An 18,123-nucleotide genomic window follows, 5' to 3' on the forward strand; every position below is an offset into this window, starting at 1 on the left:
GTTGGCATCAGGATGGCAATACAGCTGCATTTGTATAATGTGCTCTGCGACTGCTGTGACCAAGCACTGCAGTGGCTGAAGTAATCCAAGGAGCACTGCTGCTAATGGGCACTGACCGAATCACTCTGGCACTCCCTCAGGGTCCTGCTGACAGAACCATGCAGGGCCAAACCACAGTCAGCACAGGAACCCCCCCCTGTGCTCACCCTGTAGAAATAGCACCTGTTGGCATAGGTAGGCATTCATCAGCCAAAATGTACCAAAACCCTCTCTGCAGCAATAGCTGAATTGGCAGTTTGTGCCATCAGTACACCTGACGCAGATATGGCCCCAGGCAGGTTTGTGGAAATAAGACAGATTTGCAATTTAGGCAATTAATTCTTAATTAACTACAGTTAGTTTACTTAAATTACTTTCCTCCTCATTACTATATTTTCTTGGCAATAATGTCCTGCTGTTTGCCTTCCCTTGCTGCAGTGAGCTATCTCCATCCCTTGTACAGCCACGGAGCAGCAGTCCCAGCCCAGCCCCCGCGATGCACTATGTGCCTCTTAGCCCTTCCTTTTTGAAGTGTTCTCAGCCTCAGCAGCCTGGCACCTCTATACCTCACTGTCACCAGTGAAGCTGCTGAGTCGTGTCCTTTTCCATTCTTGCTTGTCACAGCAGTACTTTTTCCGTAAGCCCCCATGCCAAATTATTAGTGCACTTTCAGTAAACACAAGCAAGGTAAGTCTGTTTCCACCACAGCTGCTAACACCCAGATATTAACAGCCGATGTCTAACAATGGGGCTCTAAATTTTCCAAAAGGTGAGCAGGCTCTTTCACAAACCATACGACAATGTCTGCGTGGAACTGGGGCTATGCCTCAGTCCTGGGAAGCAATGAAATGTTTGGAGCAAAGCTCCCACTATTGATAGGAGACGATGGCTGGGGCTCCTCCAGCCAAGCCCTCTACTTGGGCAGCCCTTCCAGCTCTCATGCGTAGGGCAGGGCCTGGCTGGTTGCAGTCCCATCCTCGTCTGGCAAGAACTGTCATCACCGCAGCACGTGTGGCAAATGAATGCTGCACATGCGCTTGTCTTCAGTTTGCAGCATGTGCAGGTAGACAAGGCAGAAAGGTGGCAGACCAACTGAAAACAAACCAGATGTGAGGAGGAGTCCAGACAACATAAAACAAGACTAAGTATGAATATGCACAGAAGTAGCAGTATTTCTTAATGCTGCTTCTTGCAGTAAACTTTTAGCCAGAACCACTGAAGACCAAACACGGAGTACTGACAGCTTAATGAAAAGAATTTATTAGAAAATGTTAAGCACTACACAAAACTAGTTATTTTTTTTTCAGTAGACAGCACTCCAGCCTCATGCTACAAACACCGTACAGTAACTCCGGACAGCCACTGTGCTCCTAGGATACATCTTCAGGATGAGACATTCAAGCAGCATGCACAGTGAGACAGTGAGAGGAGTGGAGGGAAAACCCTCCCGATTTGCCTGAGTTCTCAGAAAGTACAGTTCTGTAATTATTTTCCTCATGGCAATCTGGACCGAATGAGTTCTGGATATTCCAGAGGGCAGGGCTGGGCTCCGTGCTCCCAGCCCTCACCTTCAGTATTAGTGCATGCAGGAGTTCAGTACAAGGCTTTCAATAAATAGAAATACAGCTCTCATACCATTTTAACAGAAACATGACTACAAGGTTAACGTACATGCCTTCATGGGCAGTCACATCAACAGAGACCGTACTGCTTCTTGGGAAAAATAGGAAAGTCTATGTATTAAGGCAATATTTTTTTAAGTTCAGCATAGAAATTGCAATGAATTGCATATTTTTTTTTCTGTCAAGTTCTGAAATATTCTATTGTACAAAGTAAAGTTCCTGATCACGTTCCAATCTATCCCATATTCTTCATGCTGAAATACAGTGGAGCATCACTATAGCCACCAGCCCACCAAGATGGCAGCGCGTGCAGCTCACAGCCCAACAGGAGCTGCAAAACGGGATCAGTGACCCCACGTCCCCAGCTCAGGTCCTCCATCATTCCTCCCCCCGCAATTTCCACCTCTCCTTTATAAGAAAAAAAAGACACATTTACATGGCTCCTGAAAGGAGCTCTATAGCAAAGCTCGACTGTATAAAGATACAAAAAGTCATTAAAATTCCCAAAATCCAAAGAAGTAAAATGTAATAAAAATAAGTACGCGTGGCGTGATAAACCAGGACTGACATAGCAATAATTTGCTACATTTCTCAAAAGTGCTAACCCATTTTAGCTTCAAATAGCTCAAGAGCTCATACAAATTGCTACCACAGTGTAAAACTGAGTCTTTTGAAAAATCTAAAACCCGGCTTGACTGTAGAAAAATGTATTATATCACTTTCTAATTTACATAGTATTTTTATTTAGGCACACAAAAATAAATATAGACAGTCAAAAGCTTCATTAAGTCTGTAGAAAGTTATAATTAAGTGATAAACATCACTTTACTTTTTTTTTTTTTTTTTTTTTTTACAGCTGTATCTCTCTTAGTTCATCTTCAGGCATCTGCAGAAGTTACTTAGAGGGTAAGGATGAGCTTTCTGTTAAAAAAAGGTAATTTGGGGAACTTCTGGCTACGAAGACAATCTATCAGAAACATCAGCTGATGCTTTGTCTGCACTGTTTGCTGGTGAAACAGCCCCCACTAAGGCGATAGAGCCCGGCCCGAGGGCAGCACTGGGGTGGTAGCAGCACCTCTCCCGAGGAAAGCGTTTCTATCTCAGAGTGAAGCTCAGAGAAACACTTCTTCCCTGCTCAAATCTGGAAGGAGTCCAAAGCTGTCTTCCTCAAAAGGAGCCTGTATTCGTCCCAGCAACCCTCACTGCTGCACTATTAGTTATGTGTGCTCTTCATTAGGTGAAAGCATTCTTTTAGCACATTTTATGACCCGCCGCTTTCAGAATGCCTATGGTACCTCCACTGACCTCTCTAGAGAAAGTGCTTAGGGAAGTATAAAAGCCAGTGCACTTAAGATGGTGCACTTCCAGTGGTGCTCCATGCTCCAGGCCCTAGGTAACAAAGGGAAGCAGTGCACAGCTCGGGTTGGTACACCTGGCAGTCTCTGATGAGTCAGAAGCCTAGGAACCAACCGCAACTTTTCTTGGTCTTGCCTGAAGAAACAAGGAGTTGGTGTGCTTGAACCTCCAGCTCCAGAACAGAAGCTCCCTGTTGCTGTGCTAGCTGAGGGCAGGATTAGGCATGAGCTAAGGTTGTTGGTGTGTGGTGATTGAAGGCATTCAGCACAAAAATTCATCAAGTTCATCCCACTACCTTGCAACAAATGGAAAAACTTCACAAACAAAACCAAGCAGCATAACTTTTATTTGGTGTTACAACAGATAGGCAGTGCCCTTGAGTTGGGGCACTGAGTTCTACTGTTCATGATTTTTCTTTTTAAAATCTAAACAGTTCTTCTGTTCAGACAACTCCATGTGCTTTCTATATACACGCTGTGAGCCCTGTGGTCAGCCTGTCCAGTTAGCGCTCAAAGTATCTGTCAAGGCAATACATTATTTCATCTTTGCTATCATCGAGAAATCAAAACAAAAAATTCCCCCTTCATCTGACCAATTAGATGTACTGTACATACCTGCTCCAAAAATCAACGTATTCAGACAAATTTCTAATTTAATGCACTGCCATTCAAGTCAAAATGCTGTACATCTACGTATCCACACAATCATACATTCCTAATGATTCTTCTTTACACTTTTTCCTTTTTCAGACATCTGCTCTTAAAAAGGAATAAAGAAGTCGCCCTGCAGCTCTGTATTTCATTAGAACAAAACATTATATACTACATTGAAAAATAATTTTATCAAAACCAGATTCAAAGCACGGCCGTGTACAATTTTCAGCTAACGGTTCATGATGAAATTGCACTTTGCAGAGAGAATAAAATTAAAAACTGAAACGACATTATTTCCTTTCACAGGAGACAGCCTCTTCCGCGTTCTTTTTCCGTGAGTGTTTGTATTTGTCTACATATGCTCTCACTAGATTGGCCACTTTTGCTGAATTAACTTCTCCGCTCTTGCTATGACAAACCTACAACAGTTTTAAAGGAAAAAAAAAAAATAAGAATGCTTGAAATAGCTGCAATCAGCCATCACTGCACAGTATTTGTTTTCCCAGCACCCCAGGGCTTCCCCATCTCAGTGTAATTTTGGAAAGCACCAAAACTTCACCAATAACTATTTCCCAATTCCTGCTGAACTCTTCCAAACAACAAGTTAGCTCTGATCCCATCAGCTGGACAAACTCATGTGAATGGAGAAAGGTAATTTTGCTTTTCCTGTTCTCCCTCGCAGCAACTACGAGCTGCTCCCACGTGGTCAGAAAATCCAACCCAAGCCAACCTCAATTGGAACACAGCATTTCATGCTTTATTAATAGATAACTTACTTTATCTACAGCTTTCCGCACAATTTCTTTATATTCTTCCTTAGTGATGTCTTTATTTTGGTAGAAAGGTTTAATAGCTAGTTTGACTTCTTGTGCTGCTTTTTCTTGAATTAGCAATTTCTGACAAAAAAAAAAGCCACAAACTGGAGTATTATTTTCAACGCCTACATACGAGTTTATCAATCACAACATTTATCAGACAGAAGTTATTACAGAGGACTAAAAAACTATGCTCCCCTTACTCAAATTCCAGCACTTGTGAGAGCTGCCTGTGTTTATAAAGAATGGACTGCTGTCCCACAGCAATTACAATAATATCTGTAATAGAGATGCTTTAAATAAGACTGCATTACAAGGAGACAGCTGCTGGTTGGTTATAGCCCAGAGCTGTCAGAGTATCACACAGATGACAGGATGAGGTGTATTAAGGGATTTACACAGGAGGTGCTACCACAGTTTCAGTATATAAAAAATGTATATATTGCATATATTTATGCACATTACACATGCATGTATGTAGATATACACATATAGACACTGTGAACTTGCCTGGTCCTTCTTTGAGCTATCTGCACTGGCTTCCACCGTTACACTTGCTTTGTTTTCTCCCAATTTTACAGTTGCATTAGAGCCCTTGCTGTGACTCGATGACGTCGCATTGCCAGAAGTTGGTCCCTGAACAGTTCCCACATTTCCCAGGACTGCTGCTGGAGCAGGCAAGGCTGGAGTGCTCATGTTATTACTTACATGAGCAGCATTTGGAATACCCTGTTTTTAAAAAGTTATTGGTAGTTAAAGCATTCTCATACCAAAGGATAATGTACGTTTCCACCTGTTTCAGCAGCTACTGAAAAAGCATCAATACCACATGCTTTGGTTCATCAGGTCATTTCCAAGCTTAATTATTCTGGAAAATATGCAAATAATATCAAATCTACTCAAAAGAAAAAAGTAAAACTTGAAAAGTAAGGCATCCACCACATTACTGCTACAGTTGCTACGTTCTGGCTCCGATGGGGATCCCGGTGACAAAATATCCTGCAAACAGGCCTGGACAGCCTTAGTGCATTTTGAAGGAATCTTAAGGCTACAGAACCTCTTTATTTGTCATTGGAGAGAAAAGGAGTCCCTATTCTGTACATGAGATTAACATTAAAACAAAATCATGCCCAGTGAGGTTATGGATGCCCCCTCCCTGGAAGCTCTCAAGGCCAGGCTGGATGGGACTTTGAGCAACCTGTCTAGAGGGAGGTGTCCCTGCCTATAGCAGGGGGTTGGAACTAGATGATCTTAAAGGTCCCTTCCACCCCAAATCATTCTGTGATTATATGACTCTATGATAATGATGCTGCTTTGAAAATATTTATTTTCGTGTTCACTACCAGCTTGAACTTCTACGGGAATTTCAAACGTGTCGACACCTATTGTCTGCTCAAGGCTAGAGATAAAATGCTGCTCCTTGAAGCACCTGTATCTGTTCTTAAGGAAAAAACATTTACTATGTATTTCCAGACATCACCAAAGGGCACCACGAGCACTGCTGATAGAGAACAGCAATAGATATACCAGTGGCTTTCCTATCAAATGCCTGCACGTTGGGGCAATACACAGTCTTTACAAAGCTGTGCCTACTGCTTTAGTAGACAGTAAGTTTCACAGGGGTTCACAAAACGCGTTCCGGCTTCTTCTGTTTTAGTGATTAAGTGTATTGAATTTCTAACTGTGAAAATATTTTAATTACAGACAGTACAAATGAAACCAACAAGTAATCTACAGGCATTTTAGTTCAAATAGCACCTTGCTGTTTCACTGTTCAAGCATCTCATATGGCCTGTAACCCCACTCAGTATTTCCCATGGAACTTTTCTTCCTGAATACATGAATGGTTAAAGAAGCATTCTTTCAATGTTTTTATGTTAAGAATTTATCAATACATTACAAATTTTCAGGTATTAATGAAAACAGGTTTAGAAAGCATTGTTCTAGTACATCTTTTTTCTATCTGTAATGCAGGGCAAAGCATTTCAAGTTAGAGCAGGTGGCCCGCAACAGAAGGGAAGGACAAACCTCAGTGAAGCCCTTAAGAATCCTATGTACGACACAGACCTGGCATTACTTACATCTCCTTCCACGGCCACTCACTGTCTTGGAAGCTGTTCATTTTCCTTTCCTTAATATAAAAGCTTTTAATATAAACAGCTGGCTACAAGAGGGCTTAACATACACAAAGGATGTTTTAAACTATCTTGGAAGGCACAAAAAGATGCTCTGATCTGCCCAAGCACAGCGGAGTTTTTGAAACTTGAGTAATAAAGCAAAAAGGTCTCAAACGGGGCACCCAGCACCAGGAGAATCTTGCAAGAAGGGATAAGTAAAACCTACCAAAGAAAGCCTGAAAATTATGAACAAAAAGGCTCAAAATATTAAACAGAACAGAAAACGTGGCGGCAGTGAGGGTGGTTGAGCTGCTGAGACGGTGACAGTTGGAGAATGGAAGCATGGAACAAATTGATGCCATGAAATACTTGATAACTTCCCTCTGCTCATACAACAAACCAAGGGATAAGAATTGTAACAAAGGGGTTGAGGTCACTTTCTACATGATGCGGAAAAGGGATTCAAGCATCTCCTAAAGCTTGAAATACTGACTTTGAAGGGGAAAATTTGAAATTGATAATTTCCAAAACGAAGGAGAAAAAGGTAATGGACAATATAGAAGAATTTTCAGTGTTCCATTACCACCTAGAACATCTCACTACCACAAACAAAACAACTGTGGTGCTATGTATTATTATCTAAAAGCTACAGTCCCCTAACATCTCAAGCTCTCATGGATACTTCTACTTAAAATCTGATGTGGAGTGAGAGAAGACAGGCAAGAGAGAAAGAAACTGCAAGTATAAGTTTACCAAGTAGGTAGTATTAAATTTAAGAACCCTTAAGTATGTTACTTCAATAGTGCTCTTTCCATGGCTTCTGATAAAGCATACCTGCAATTGTTTTCCATCTTGCTGTGAAGCAATGTAGTTGACTTGTTGAGATGGTGGGGGTGGAGGTGGAGGCGGAGGTAATCCCTGAGACAAATTTGTGGGAGCAGCTACCTGTATGAGAGGCACTCCGGTATGGAGATGGATGGGCACTGGAGGGGGGATGTTAAAAGGATTTCGTTGCATATTCATCATAGGAGGAGGGACACCCACGGGATATGGAAACATATTCATAGGCTGGTGTTGTGCATTCACTTGCGGCATTACATTCATCTGTTGCTGCATCATATTTACTGGTAACTGAGAACCATCACTTTGCTGGTTGCCTTGGTCTTTGAGGTTTGGATCTATCAGAAGGAAAAAAAAAAAAAAAAAGACAGTATATGAAGTAGAAAATCCGCGTTTTATAAAGTAAAATGTGGAACTAGGTGTCTGAAATCTTCATTAAGTATAGAGTTTCTAAAAGAGTTCTCTATTTGAATATTTCAAAGATAGTGCATCACATTACTATACAGCACTCATCACCAGACACATCACTGGGCTAAGTGCTAGTTTCTGAATTTAAAAAAAGGTCACTTACTATGCAGATCTGCATTTTGAATTTCCATTACTCTAATTGTTCCCATAGCACAACCAATACATTATTCCATCACAATGAAACAAAAATCCTCCCCAAAAGAACAGAAAGACAACAGAACTTGTTTAGTTTTCATGCTATTGGATACGTTACTTTTTGCTCTCCTCTGTCCATGCACTCACTGTCAACCAATTTTGAAAGATGCCAGTATTCAGAAAATTATTAAAAAGCCCTGCGATGGCGCAACAGGTAAAGCCTACAAGTAAAAATAACCTCTTGGGGGTGACACTCTTGAAAATGACTTTACTATTTCAACCTTACCTTCAACAGAAGATAAAAAGTTACAGTGTAAGGTACAAGCAGTGAGCCTTTCAGAAAGCGAAGCAGGTAGGTCTGAGCTATGGTCAAGGGATTATAAATCTAGATCCATTTCTCATTCCCTCAGAATCCCTTCCTTGAGGAATCCTTTCAGCTCATTCAAAGGGATCAGCATTTAAGCCCTTATGCTTCAATCTGGTCCAACCCTTCTTATACAAGGCCAGCTACAGCATGTTGCTCAGGACCATGTCACGATACCAATCAAGTCTGTTTCATCCAGTTTTGAGAGATTACTCTCGTCTGAAGCTCAGATTCAAAAAAACATACTAGTATGATCTATCCTAAACTATGGAAAATAATGTCTGCAAAATCATGATACTTGCAATTAAAGGTTTGATATATTTTCCTGTAGCAAACTGGAGGTTGACAAAGTTGCCCCCCCCCCAAAAAAAAGAAGCCTTTGGTGCAGTTGCCTCTGAAAAGAACACCACTGTTGGCATGTAAGATAAAAATGGATAAAAACAAAAGGCAAAGCCACATGACAATAGGAAAGGGCAAGCGTGGTGCCTTCAGAGCTGGACTTTTTCATTTCTGAATACAATTTACATCTACCATTTACTATTACTGTTAATGATCTGGGGATAACTTATTAGCAGGGGGATGCTAAAAGTAACCATGAAGAGGATGTTTTCTCTTCAGCCAAGAAGATATAAAGTTGTACTCTTTAGATGCCTTGTCTGTAAGTAACACAAAAATTCTGACTTTGAGCAAAATCAAAAAGCCATCAAACTCCTGATAAAACACTGGAAGTCCATATTCCACATTGCAAAATTACTATGAATTCACTCCCAATTTTGAAGAACTAATCAACTAACAGAACAACATGACTAGAATTTTACTCATCTACTGCATCTGTGACTAAGCTTTGTATCAAAACTGCGTGTACCTTGTTCAAGTGTCTCTTCTTCTTGTCTAGTTCCCCATCCAGATTGTGGGCTTGATGAGTTTCGTCCTCTTCTTGAGTAATAATTCTGCACATCAGCAGGTAAAGTCTTTCTTACAGCCCAGCTGGATGCAGATGTCCACCCAGATCTATCAGCAGGCGTATCAAAAGAATCCTGTTCATTCTTACGCTTGTACGGCTGCTGCTCTGAGAACCTTGTAGCTTCATTCCCAGAACCATTTGAGTTCCCTGAGAGAGGTTTTCTACTCTGCCAGTGATTTTCACTCTGGTCTCCATATGCGAAACCACCTCTTCCACGCCCACCTCTGCCACGATGACCTCTCCCCCTGTTTGGAAACCAACCTGAACCAAAGTTTTTATTCCAACACTGTCCTGAATTATCATGTCTGCTGTCTTCCCAATGAGGTCTGTCTCTGTTCTTGACCTCCGGAATGGAGTTTATCCTTTCCATTACCCAGTCTGGACAATCATTCCTCCGCTTGTCTGGAGAACACTGAGTATCGCTGTTTTTTTCCATACTGTCCTTCTCCTTTAGACTTTCATTCTGTTTCTCTTGATCACTTCTTCTGTATCGATCATTCCCTCTGGGACTCCTCCAGCTGTCATTTGCCCATCTGTCTTTCCAACGAGGTGAATGACCATCCCTCTCATTTCTAGAGAATGAAGAGCCTTTATTTCTCGTCCTTGATTGTGATCTTGACCTAGATCGTGACCGGGACCTGGACCGGGACCTGGACCATCTTCTATTTCTTCTCTCTCTGTCACGATCCCTTCTCTGACAATCTCTATCACTGCTCCGAGATCTAGACTTTTGTCTTGGAGATGAATCCCTTGTCCTTGACCGAGAAGATGACCTCCTGCTTTCCCTGACAGTTTCCCTCTTGGGAGATCGAGATGGTGTTTTTCTCTCATCTTTGAGTGTCTCTCTTTTTGGAGACTGAGATAAGGATCTCCTTCCCTCCCCAACAGTTTCTTTCTTGGGTGATCGGGAACTCCTCTCCCTGGTCATCTCCCTTTTAGGTGATGGTGACTGAGATTTCCTGCTGTCTTTCCTAGAAGGAGACCAAGTTGTCGATGGAGAATGAAATCGAGACCGTCTTGTTCGAGTCTTTTTTTCTTTTTTGGGTTCTGACTGACACTCTCCTTCTTGGTGAACAGTTTCATCTTTTTCATCAGACAATCCTGAAACTGATGCAGAGTTTGCTGCGTCACACTGTAAGGAGTCCATTTTTCCCTGCTCTATACTTTCAGCTGGTGGCAACTGTTCAATCTGAGGTTCATTCTGGTCGCTGCAAAATGAGTCACAATCCATTGGTATCATTTCATTGTTATCCTCACCAAAATGCTTATGTTCAGTATTTATCGTCAGTGACTCCGAAGTTCTGTTCTCTTCACCCTCCGGCATGGGGCTTTTTTTTAAGGCTTGCTCTGATGCATCTGTAGAAGTATTACTGTCTAGTTCCTTGTCTTTATCACTTCTAAAGTTTTGAGTATTTGTACTTGCACAGTCCACTACTGCCTTTTCCTCTGCCTTAGCATCATCGACTTCTATGGTTTCTGTATGGTCATGCAATTTGCTTCTGGGGCTCTCTAATGGCTGATCTTGCTCCAAAGGCTCTGGATGTTCCAGTAATTCGTTTTCTGGACTAGTTATTGGTTCATGTATTTTTGTATTTATATTCTCAATTAATTCTTCCCGAGGACTACACAACGTCTCATGTAAATTTTCAAATGTTGCACACAGTTTATCTCTGGGACTAGTCGCTGTTTCAATTTGTTCAAGATTATTTTTACAGGCGTCCTGATTCTCAAGTTCTATGGTTTTTTCATTAAGATCTTTTATTTCAAATTCCTGACTTTCTCCTCCTAAAGTCAATACTGTAGATTCCTGGACAGAAAAGCTTACATCTCCATTGCCTGAAGTATCTTCCTCACATTCTCCTGTAGTTTCCTCAATCTCTGCATGTTCATTACAGCTTTCTAATCCATTAGCAGATTCTGTTTCTGCATCATTTTTCTGTGGAAGGTTTGCACTACTGCTTTCGTGATCTGACTGCTGGTCTTTATCTACTGTAAGAACTGCTTCAGACTCAGCATCGTCATCATCGTCATCATCCGCTGAATCACTGGATGATTTTTCAGAACGTGCAGAACTTCTCAGTTTCTTTTTAGCCAGAGGTGTTCGTTGTTTACCGATTCTTTTTGTTTTTCGTTTTGGAAGAACATTCTCTGATTCTGAAAAGGATTTATTCAGAGGTGGATTACTGCCATCAGGGGCACTGCACCCAGAACTGCTTGACCGAGGTGAGTTCCGAGACTGACTCAGAGTTTCGTTTTTGGTGTTCCGTGCAGACCTTCTTCTAGGAGTAGTATTAACAGACTTCCTTCTACCTCCCCTAGTGCCGGATGAACCTGATGCTTGCTTTTTCTCTTCTCCTTCTTGGGCACATGCAACAGCATATCCTTTCCCTAAAGATTCTAATAAAAGCAGAAATCTTAATGCCTGGTAATAAACATTTACACAAATACAATTAAGACCATAAAATGACACTCCTGTTTAATGGATATTATCAAATAATACAACATACAATACAGTACGAAATGCTGCCACAGCTTAACTAGCTAAAATCAAGACCACCCCACCTCAGTGCAGACTCTTTAAAGAACAGAATCAGACTAACAAAAATCAAATATTAGGCACCAGGAGATGCACTTCAGAAGCAGTGCTGACATGGCTATACGGACATAATGGTACTCACAATTAAAGCACTACTGATAAAGCAAGAACGATATTCAGCATTTAAACCATTACAAAAGTAACAAAGTAAATATATGATATTCTTAGCATATAGCAATTCCCATCATTCTTGTGTGCAGGCCTTGTTGTCAGTGAAGACTCAATATTATGGAAGCGAAGCTCAATACTACAAAAGAGAAACTCAGTACTAGAGTAAGATTTTCAGACAACTATCAGGGACAATCACATGGGAAGCACTTGATGAGAAGTACCACTGACAACATATCTCTCTACAAAATCTAATTTCTGACAGTGTAAACTCATTCCAAAGTTCTAAGAAAGTCCCTGAGCACTCCATGGCAAACTGGACAAATTCTGCTGCCTTGCAGCAGAGAGAATAGATTGTACATACTCAATATATCTGAAAGCTTACGAGTGACAGCTCCAGAATTTAAGATAAATGATAATTAAGTAAATATACTTAAATGTAATACTCAATTCAGAACTATATTAATTTCTTGAGATATCCATTACTTTGTTTCATACTCTGCGTACACTCCAGGAATAAAGAATTTGCTCCTTAAATTCATTCTCTTCACAGCTTCATTTTATACGCAAATAGTAGAAATTTGCTTAGAAATATTAATTTCAACAGATTTTGCAATTAATTTATCACATCTCACAAATACTTAAATATTTGTTTTATAAGCTACTTAAGAACATATATTAAAAAAATAAGAGAGGAATGAGACAAAGCATCAAAACAGATTCAAAAAACACATTTAAAAAAAAATCTCCACGTCTATTTTTTTTTTCATTTTTTTCTCATTGTTCATCTTTGCAGAAAGTTCCAGTTTTTACCCTTGTTTCCTCCATCTTCTGCCTCTTCATTTCATATTACTTGTAAGAGAAGAGGTAACTCTCTTCTCCACATATTTGCTTGCCATGCATCTCTAAAAGTATCTCTAAAAGGTTAATTTCTCCTTGCTTTTTTCCCTAACATTTTTTCCTGTGCGTTTCCTCTCTTATGCAGAAAGGGGAAGGAACACTCCCAGAATGTGCCCCAAATCCACAGGGGGCATTCTTCACACTTTACACCCACCCCAGTGGATCCACTAGGGAAATCTGAAGACTCTGCCTCCTGCATGTCCCTTGCTGGCAGGAGTCTTCAAGTCAAATCTGAAGATTACTTAAAATTTTAGTGTCTGTATACTAAAATGCTTTAGGTTTCAACGTTGATGACTGTCATCCACTTTGTCCACAGCATAAACAATCTATTACATTAAATATGTGAACTCTAGTTTAGGCGTGGTAAAAGCATATTTACAGAAATAAATTTGTTTGCTGTCTTTTTAGCCTGGTAATTTTACTTTTCAAAATGTAAAATATGAAACTTCTAACCTAGGCGAGTGAGAAAAATATTTAAAAATGTAAATTTAAAAAACATATATCCTTTTTTTCACCCCTCATAAAGATTCCATTTCCTGCTTCTCCCAGAAGACAGCATAAGGCATTTACTTTCAATTTTTGCATTAATAGTTGACAATATCATCAGTATTTGCAAGTCAGTTGCAGAAATTATCAATGGTAATTAATCTGTTCTAAATTATCCAATATTGAAAAGTATTTTGGAGATTACAGAAATACTCTTCAACTCAAAGAAAAACTGATTATTTTTCCCTCTGCTACTGGGACATGGCAAAGAAGCCTGACAGTGTAAGTTAAAAGGAGAAAGGAAATCAAGAGATAGAAGCTACCACACACTCATTGCTACCAGAAGCAGAAATAGTTAAGCATCAGTTAAACTGCCAAAAAAAGCCAGAGGAAGTAACCTATTTAATTTTTTTTTTTTTTTTTTAACTGGGAAACAGGGAAGTGAAATAAGTACATTTAACAACAACGCAGAATATGAACTAATAAAGTATTTCTTCAATCATCCTCCTACTTAATTCTTCCTAATAGTTCACTTCCTTGATTCAAGTAGGCCAAAAGAGACCAAAATCTCTTCCATCTTTTTTCCTACTAGTCAAATTAAAGTGGCCTAATTTCAAATTCAAAGAAGGTATTATCTCCAGATTTAAAAGAACAGCACTCTTCTGTTTCCACTTCTGAAATTTGTGCAGACAATGAGAAGAGAAGCTACATTCTAGCTGAGTACGGAGAGACAGGCAATTAAAGCAACTGGAGAAAGGTAATCCCTTCCGTATTTTGTCTTCTGCTAAATTCCTGTCATACTGTGGAGCTTCAACACCTTTGCAAGTTTCTGCCCTGTTGAGTTTGCAGACATACTCAAAGAGATCCATATATTGCAGTTTGCAGACTATTCTAGTCAGTCAGAAAATATACACTGGAATACATCAGAATGATGTATCCAGAATGATGTATATTTCAATACTCAGAACGTATCATAATGCAGTGTATCTTTAATAAGATAAAAAGCTGTAACATGAGACAAAATTCTGAATTTAGGAACTGAATTAAGTTACATAAAACACTTGTTTTCTGTTTAGTTCAAGTTGTATACTCCAATTTAAGAAATACGTCAGCTGATTTTGAAATAGCATCAAACTTCAAAACATTTTGTTTTCAGCTGCAGCTATACACTCTGCTTTGAATTTTGAGAATCATGTTTTAACAATACTCCACATTAGCTATAAAGAAAACTTACAAAAAAAAAGTTTACCAAAGTTTTCCAAAGGCCTGATATTTGTTGGAAGAACTGTCCCTGCCACTGCAGTAGAAGTGAGAAGAAAGGTCTCAGCTTCAGCTCCATAAGACACTAAAGGAATTCTGTAAAAGTAAAATCATTAATGTTATTTGTTAGAGTCGTTTGCAGGAAGTTTTGGAAAGAATGCTCAAGACCATTATGCAAACACAAGGCCTCTACCTCTCAGTGTAGAGAGAAACACAAAGCTGACAGAAAACAAAGCTTTCTTCTTCCAGGCCTACCATGAGGTCTAATCTGGTAAAACAGTTCGAAGAAAGTCTGTTATGTTAAAGCAATATACACTTGAAGTCAAACACAACTGTAACAAAGAGACTACTTCAAATTAGTAGACTATACTACTGCAAGAAAAATCCTGAATGCTAATGTAGCACTTCAGTGTAAGAACAGTGCTTTTTCTGCAGAAATCTGAGAGACGGTGTACAAAAATTTAGTTGTAATCTACCTACTTTTAAGCTATCACTGAGTTGGAATTAAACTTTCCCTAAGGAAAAGCGTGTGAAAAGAAATACACAACTTGTTATTAAAATCTGAAGTGCAGTTTTCGTTATAATCAAAAATCTCTTATCTAATTTCTGTAGTCCTTTTTATGCCAAAGGCAGAGGTATGTTGTAGAATTAATATTAAAGAGAGCCAGTTTGATCTATTTATATATACACATATTTTTTTACTTCAAATCTATTGTTTTTATAATTCTACTTTAGATTCATGAAGATATCTTTAGGGTATGCTTTAATACTCATTTATTTGCTCTCTGACAAAAAATTTCTCATGCTCCGTTTCATTTGAAAAAAATCCCTCTTACTCTTTCTATATGAATTTGTTTACTAACAGTCAAAAAAAGCGCCAGAACCATCCATGAAGGCAAGTCAGAGTCAGACTAACATTAGAACAAACACACCCTGATCTTAAATGATAGAAATAATTTTAAGAGCTCATATACACTACCTTCTAAATTAAGTGAAAAATATGTTTAAGCTTGCATTTTAATGAAAAGCGATAGATGAACGTGTAAATGTAGTTACTATGCTCATCACAAGTATTAAAGAAAACTTCTTCACTTCTCTGAAAGAGTGGTCAGGCACTGGAATGGGCTGCCCAGAGAGGTGGTGGAGTCACTGACCCTGGAGGTGTTCAAGGAATGTTTGGATATTGTGTTGAAGGACATGGTTTAGTGAGAACTACTGGTGATGGGTGGATGGTTGGACTGGATGATCTTGTAGGTCTTTTCCAACCTTGGTGGTTCTGTGATAGTACAAGACACAGAAGAAAATCCATTTACATAAAAATAGCATGACATATACCTTTCAACTCTAGCAAGCATCGATGAAAAGGACAATTCCAGTTCTTGTCTCTTCTGCCTGATCAATGCATTGACTTCTGTGAATTCTGTACTAAAATACAAATATCATGTCATTTAATAATACCTTTTTACTATTAGAATTCCTTATTTCAATAACTGTTTTATCAGTTGCTAATTTTCAAATTCAACTGTATTATAACTTTCAGCAGCTATGATGCAAATATATACATATACAGTTTGAAGGGAAAAGCAGTCATAGCAAGGATAGCAGAAGTCGTAAACACATTTTTAGGTGAGAAAATGAAAAATAGGACACAAAATGTGTGTTCTGGAGAGCTGAAAGAAGGGGAAAACTTTGTACCTCTTTAGTATGTATTGCATTTTTTCCATTTATGGATTTTTCATTTATGAACTGTTGAAAACATACTAACATTATTCTTTTTACGAGGTCGTACTGTCCAAATAATGTTATTCTAGAATATTCCTCAGCTAGTCTTTTTCTCCTTTTAAAAAACATTTCTTGTGCTCCTTAAGTACTAGGTTCATTATGCAAAATTGCTTTGTGTACATTGAAAGTGTTCCTCCTGGAGTCACCAAACAACGAAATACCACAACTGTTTCTGCTACAAAACAGGAGATTTATTGCTAGCTGTTTTACTAACTGCTCTAGTAATAACAGGACTAGCCCTCTTCTACTCCAGGCTTCAATTTTGCAAGGACTTGAAATATGAGCTAAATTCCTATTAAATCAATGAAATCAAGAGCACAACCTTAAATATTTTATGCCGAATACACAGCAGATATTGGGATGCTGATTTAACTGTACTCATTTTGAAGTGTTTGCAAGTGTTTATCTTTTTTTAACTGCTGATTTGTAACAAATATAAAAGCAGTAAAACTTCGAAATATTGCAAGGCAGTAATATACAGATAGAAGCAGAAGGAGCTACAGTATCTACAATACAGTAACTCTAAGTTTATTTTGAGCATTGGTATACACTAACCAGTCATTTTTACAGCTAAGAAAGGATTCTTCATTGCTACAATTGGCTGGAAGTGTACTATAGAAACTAGTCCTGAAGCACTCATTCCAACAGGTGTGTCTTCTGGTCTATAAAGAAACAATAACATGCAAAATGGAATGATTAGCATTAAATACATAATCATGCATTGAAATTAAATGTCAGCTACATTTCAGCTCAGAATAAGCAGGCTCAGTATTAGTACCATTTGCCATTACATCAAATGGGGAGTTTTGAGATTGAAAAAAAAAGAAATTTCGCATGCACTCTCTGCAAATAAAAATCATTTTTACAGACTATTCATAGTAAAACCCTTAGTGTTTCATGTAGAAATTATACATACATGACCCCACAATTTACTGCTTCACAATACCCATTTCTGCTACGTAATGAATCACAGCAAAGAGTCACAGCACCTTTAGACAAATCCCTTCTGCTCATTGCATGCTCCATCTAAAGAAAACATGTGAGTAGCTGGGATTCTTCTTTACTTTTAGATAGAATTAGAAAATTCAAGGTTAAATGATACGTCTGTTTACTGCACCCTCACACAGAAAAAATCCTCGGAATCATCTTTATATCTCAACAGATACCACTTTTCATTTCAGGAGTTAACACCTAACAAACCATTGTATACTAGTACACTGCTTCTTGCACTGTTCAGTAAACAGCTTGAATCTGCTGCTGTGCACTGGGCTGCCGACAAAAAAAGCCCTGAACAATAATCCTGCAGACAGCTCCCAGACTGACACACTAATCTACAGTGACCTGCTTTTGCCACGTATCCTATCACCTCAAGGGCTAATGCCAGCTGGAATTTGACTGAGACATTCCTATTCATTCCCTATCATCCATATTTTAAGATGGGAACTTACAGAAAATATTTACTCCAAAGAAAAATAAACTTTGTAAGACATACATTATTTACGTCTCAAATATGCAGTCATTTTCTACATGCTCTACGAAACTTAGGCACTGAAAGCCAGCTTACAATACCATTATCCATTTTATCATAGTAAGTTTCTCCTAAAAAGTTTTTTTTTTT

The 18,123-nt window shown here is 39.0% G+C and overlaps 1 protein-coding gene across 1 annotated transcript; it reads right to left on the reverse strand.

The window, feature by feature from the left end:
- Positions 1-1,285: 1,285 nt before the first annotated feature.
- On the reverse strand, positions 1,286-17,198 carry LOC100540358 (protein SCAF11). Its single transcript, XM_019612922.2, has 8 exons — positions 17,061-17,198; positions 16,059-16,148; positions 14,713-14,819; positions 9,275-11,770; positions 7,437-7,780; positions 4,996-5,214; positions 4,447-4,566; positions 1,286-4,089 (listed from the first exon to the last, which is right to left on the reverse strand). Exons 2-8 carry the CDS (start codon positions 16,076-16,078, stop codon positions 3,961-3,963), a joined length of 3,435 nt encoding a protein of 1,144 aa, XP_019468467.1. The 5' UTR covers positions 16,079-16,148; positions 17,061-17,198; the 3' UTR covers positions 1,286-3,960.
- Positions 17,199-18,123: the final 925 nt, after the last annotated feature.

The sequence above is a fragment of the Meleagris gallopavo genome, chromosome 1, assembly GCF_000146605.3.
Source record: "Meleagris gallopavo isolate NT-WF06-2002-E0010 breed Aviagen turkey brand Nicholas breeding stock chromosome 1, Turkey_5.1, whole genome shotgun sequence".
Lineage (NCBI taxonomy): Eukaryota > Metazoa > Chordata > Aves > Galliformes > Phasianidae > Meleagris > Meleagris gallopavo.

What these genes read in the sequence shown, in the direction of transcription:
- LOC100540358 (XM_019612922.2), bottom strand. Translation starts at nt 16,078, where the DNA reads ATGCTTGCTAGAGTTGAAAG. An exon ending in CAGGCCTTTGGAAAACTTTG is followed by an intron (nt 11,771 to 14,712) that starts GTAAACTTTTTT and finishes TGCTTTTATTAG; the next exon opens with AATCTTTAGGGAAAGGATAT. An exon ending in ATAGCTCAAAGAAGGACCAG is followed by an intron (nt 4,567 to 4,995) that starts GCAAGTTCACAG and finishes TTTTTTTGTCAG; the next exon opens with AAATTGCTAATTCAAGAAAA.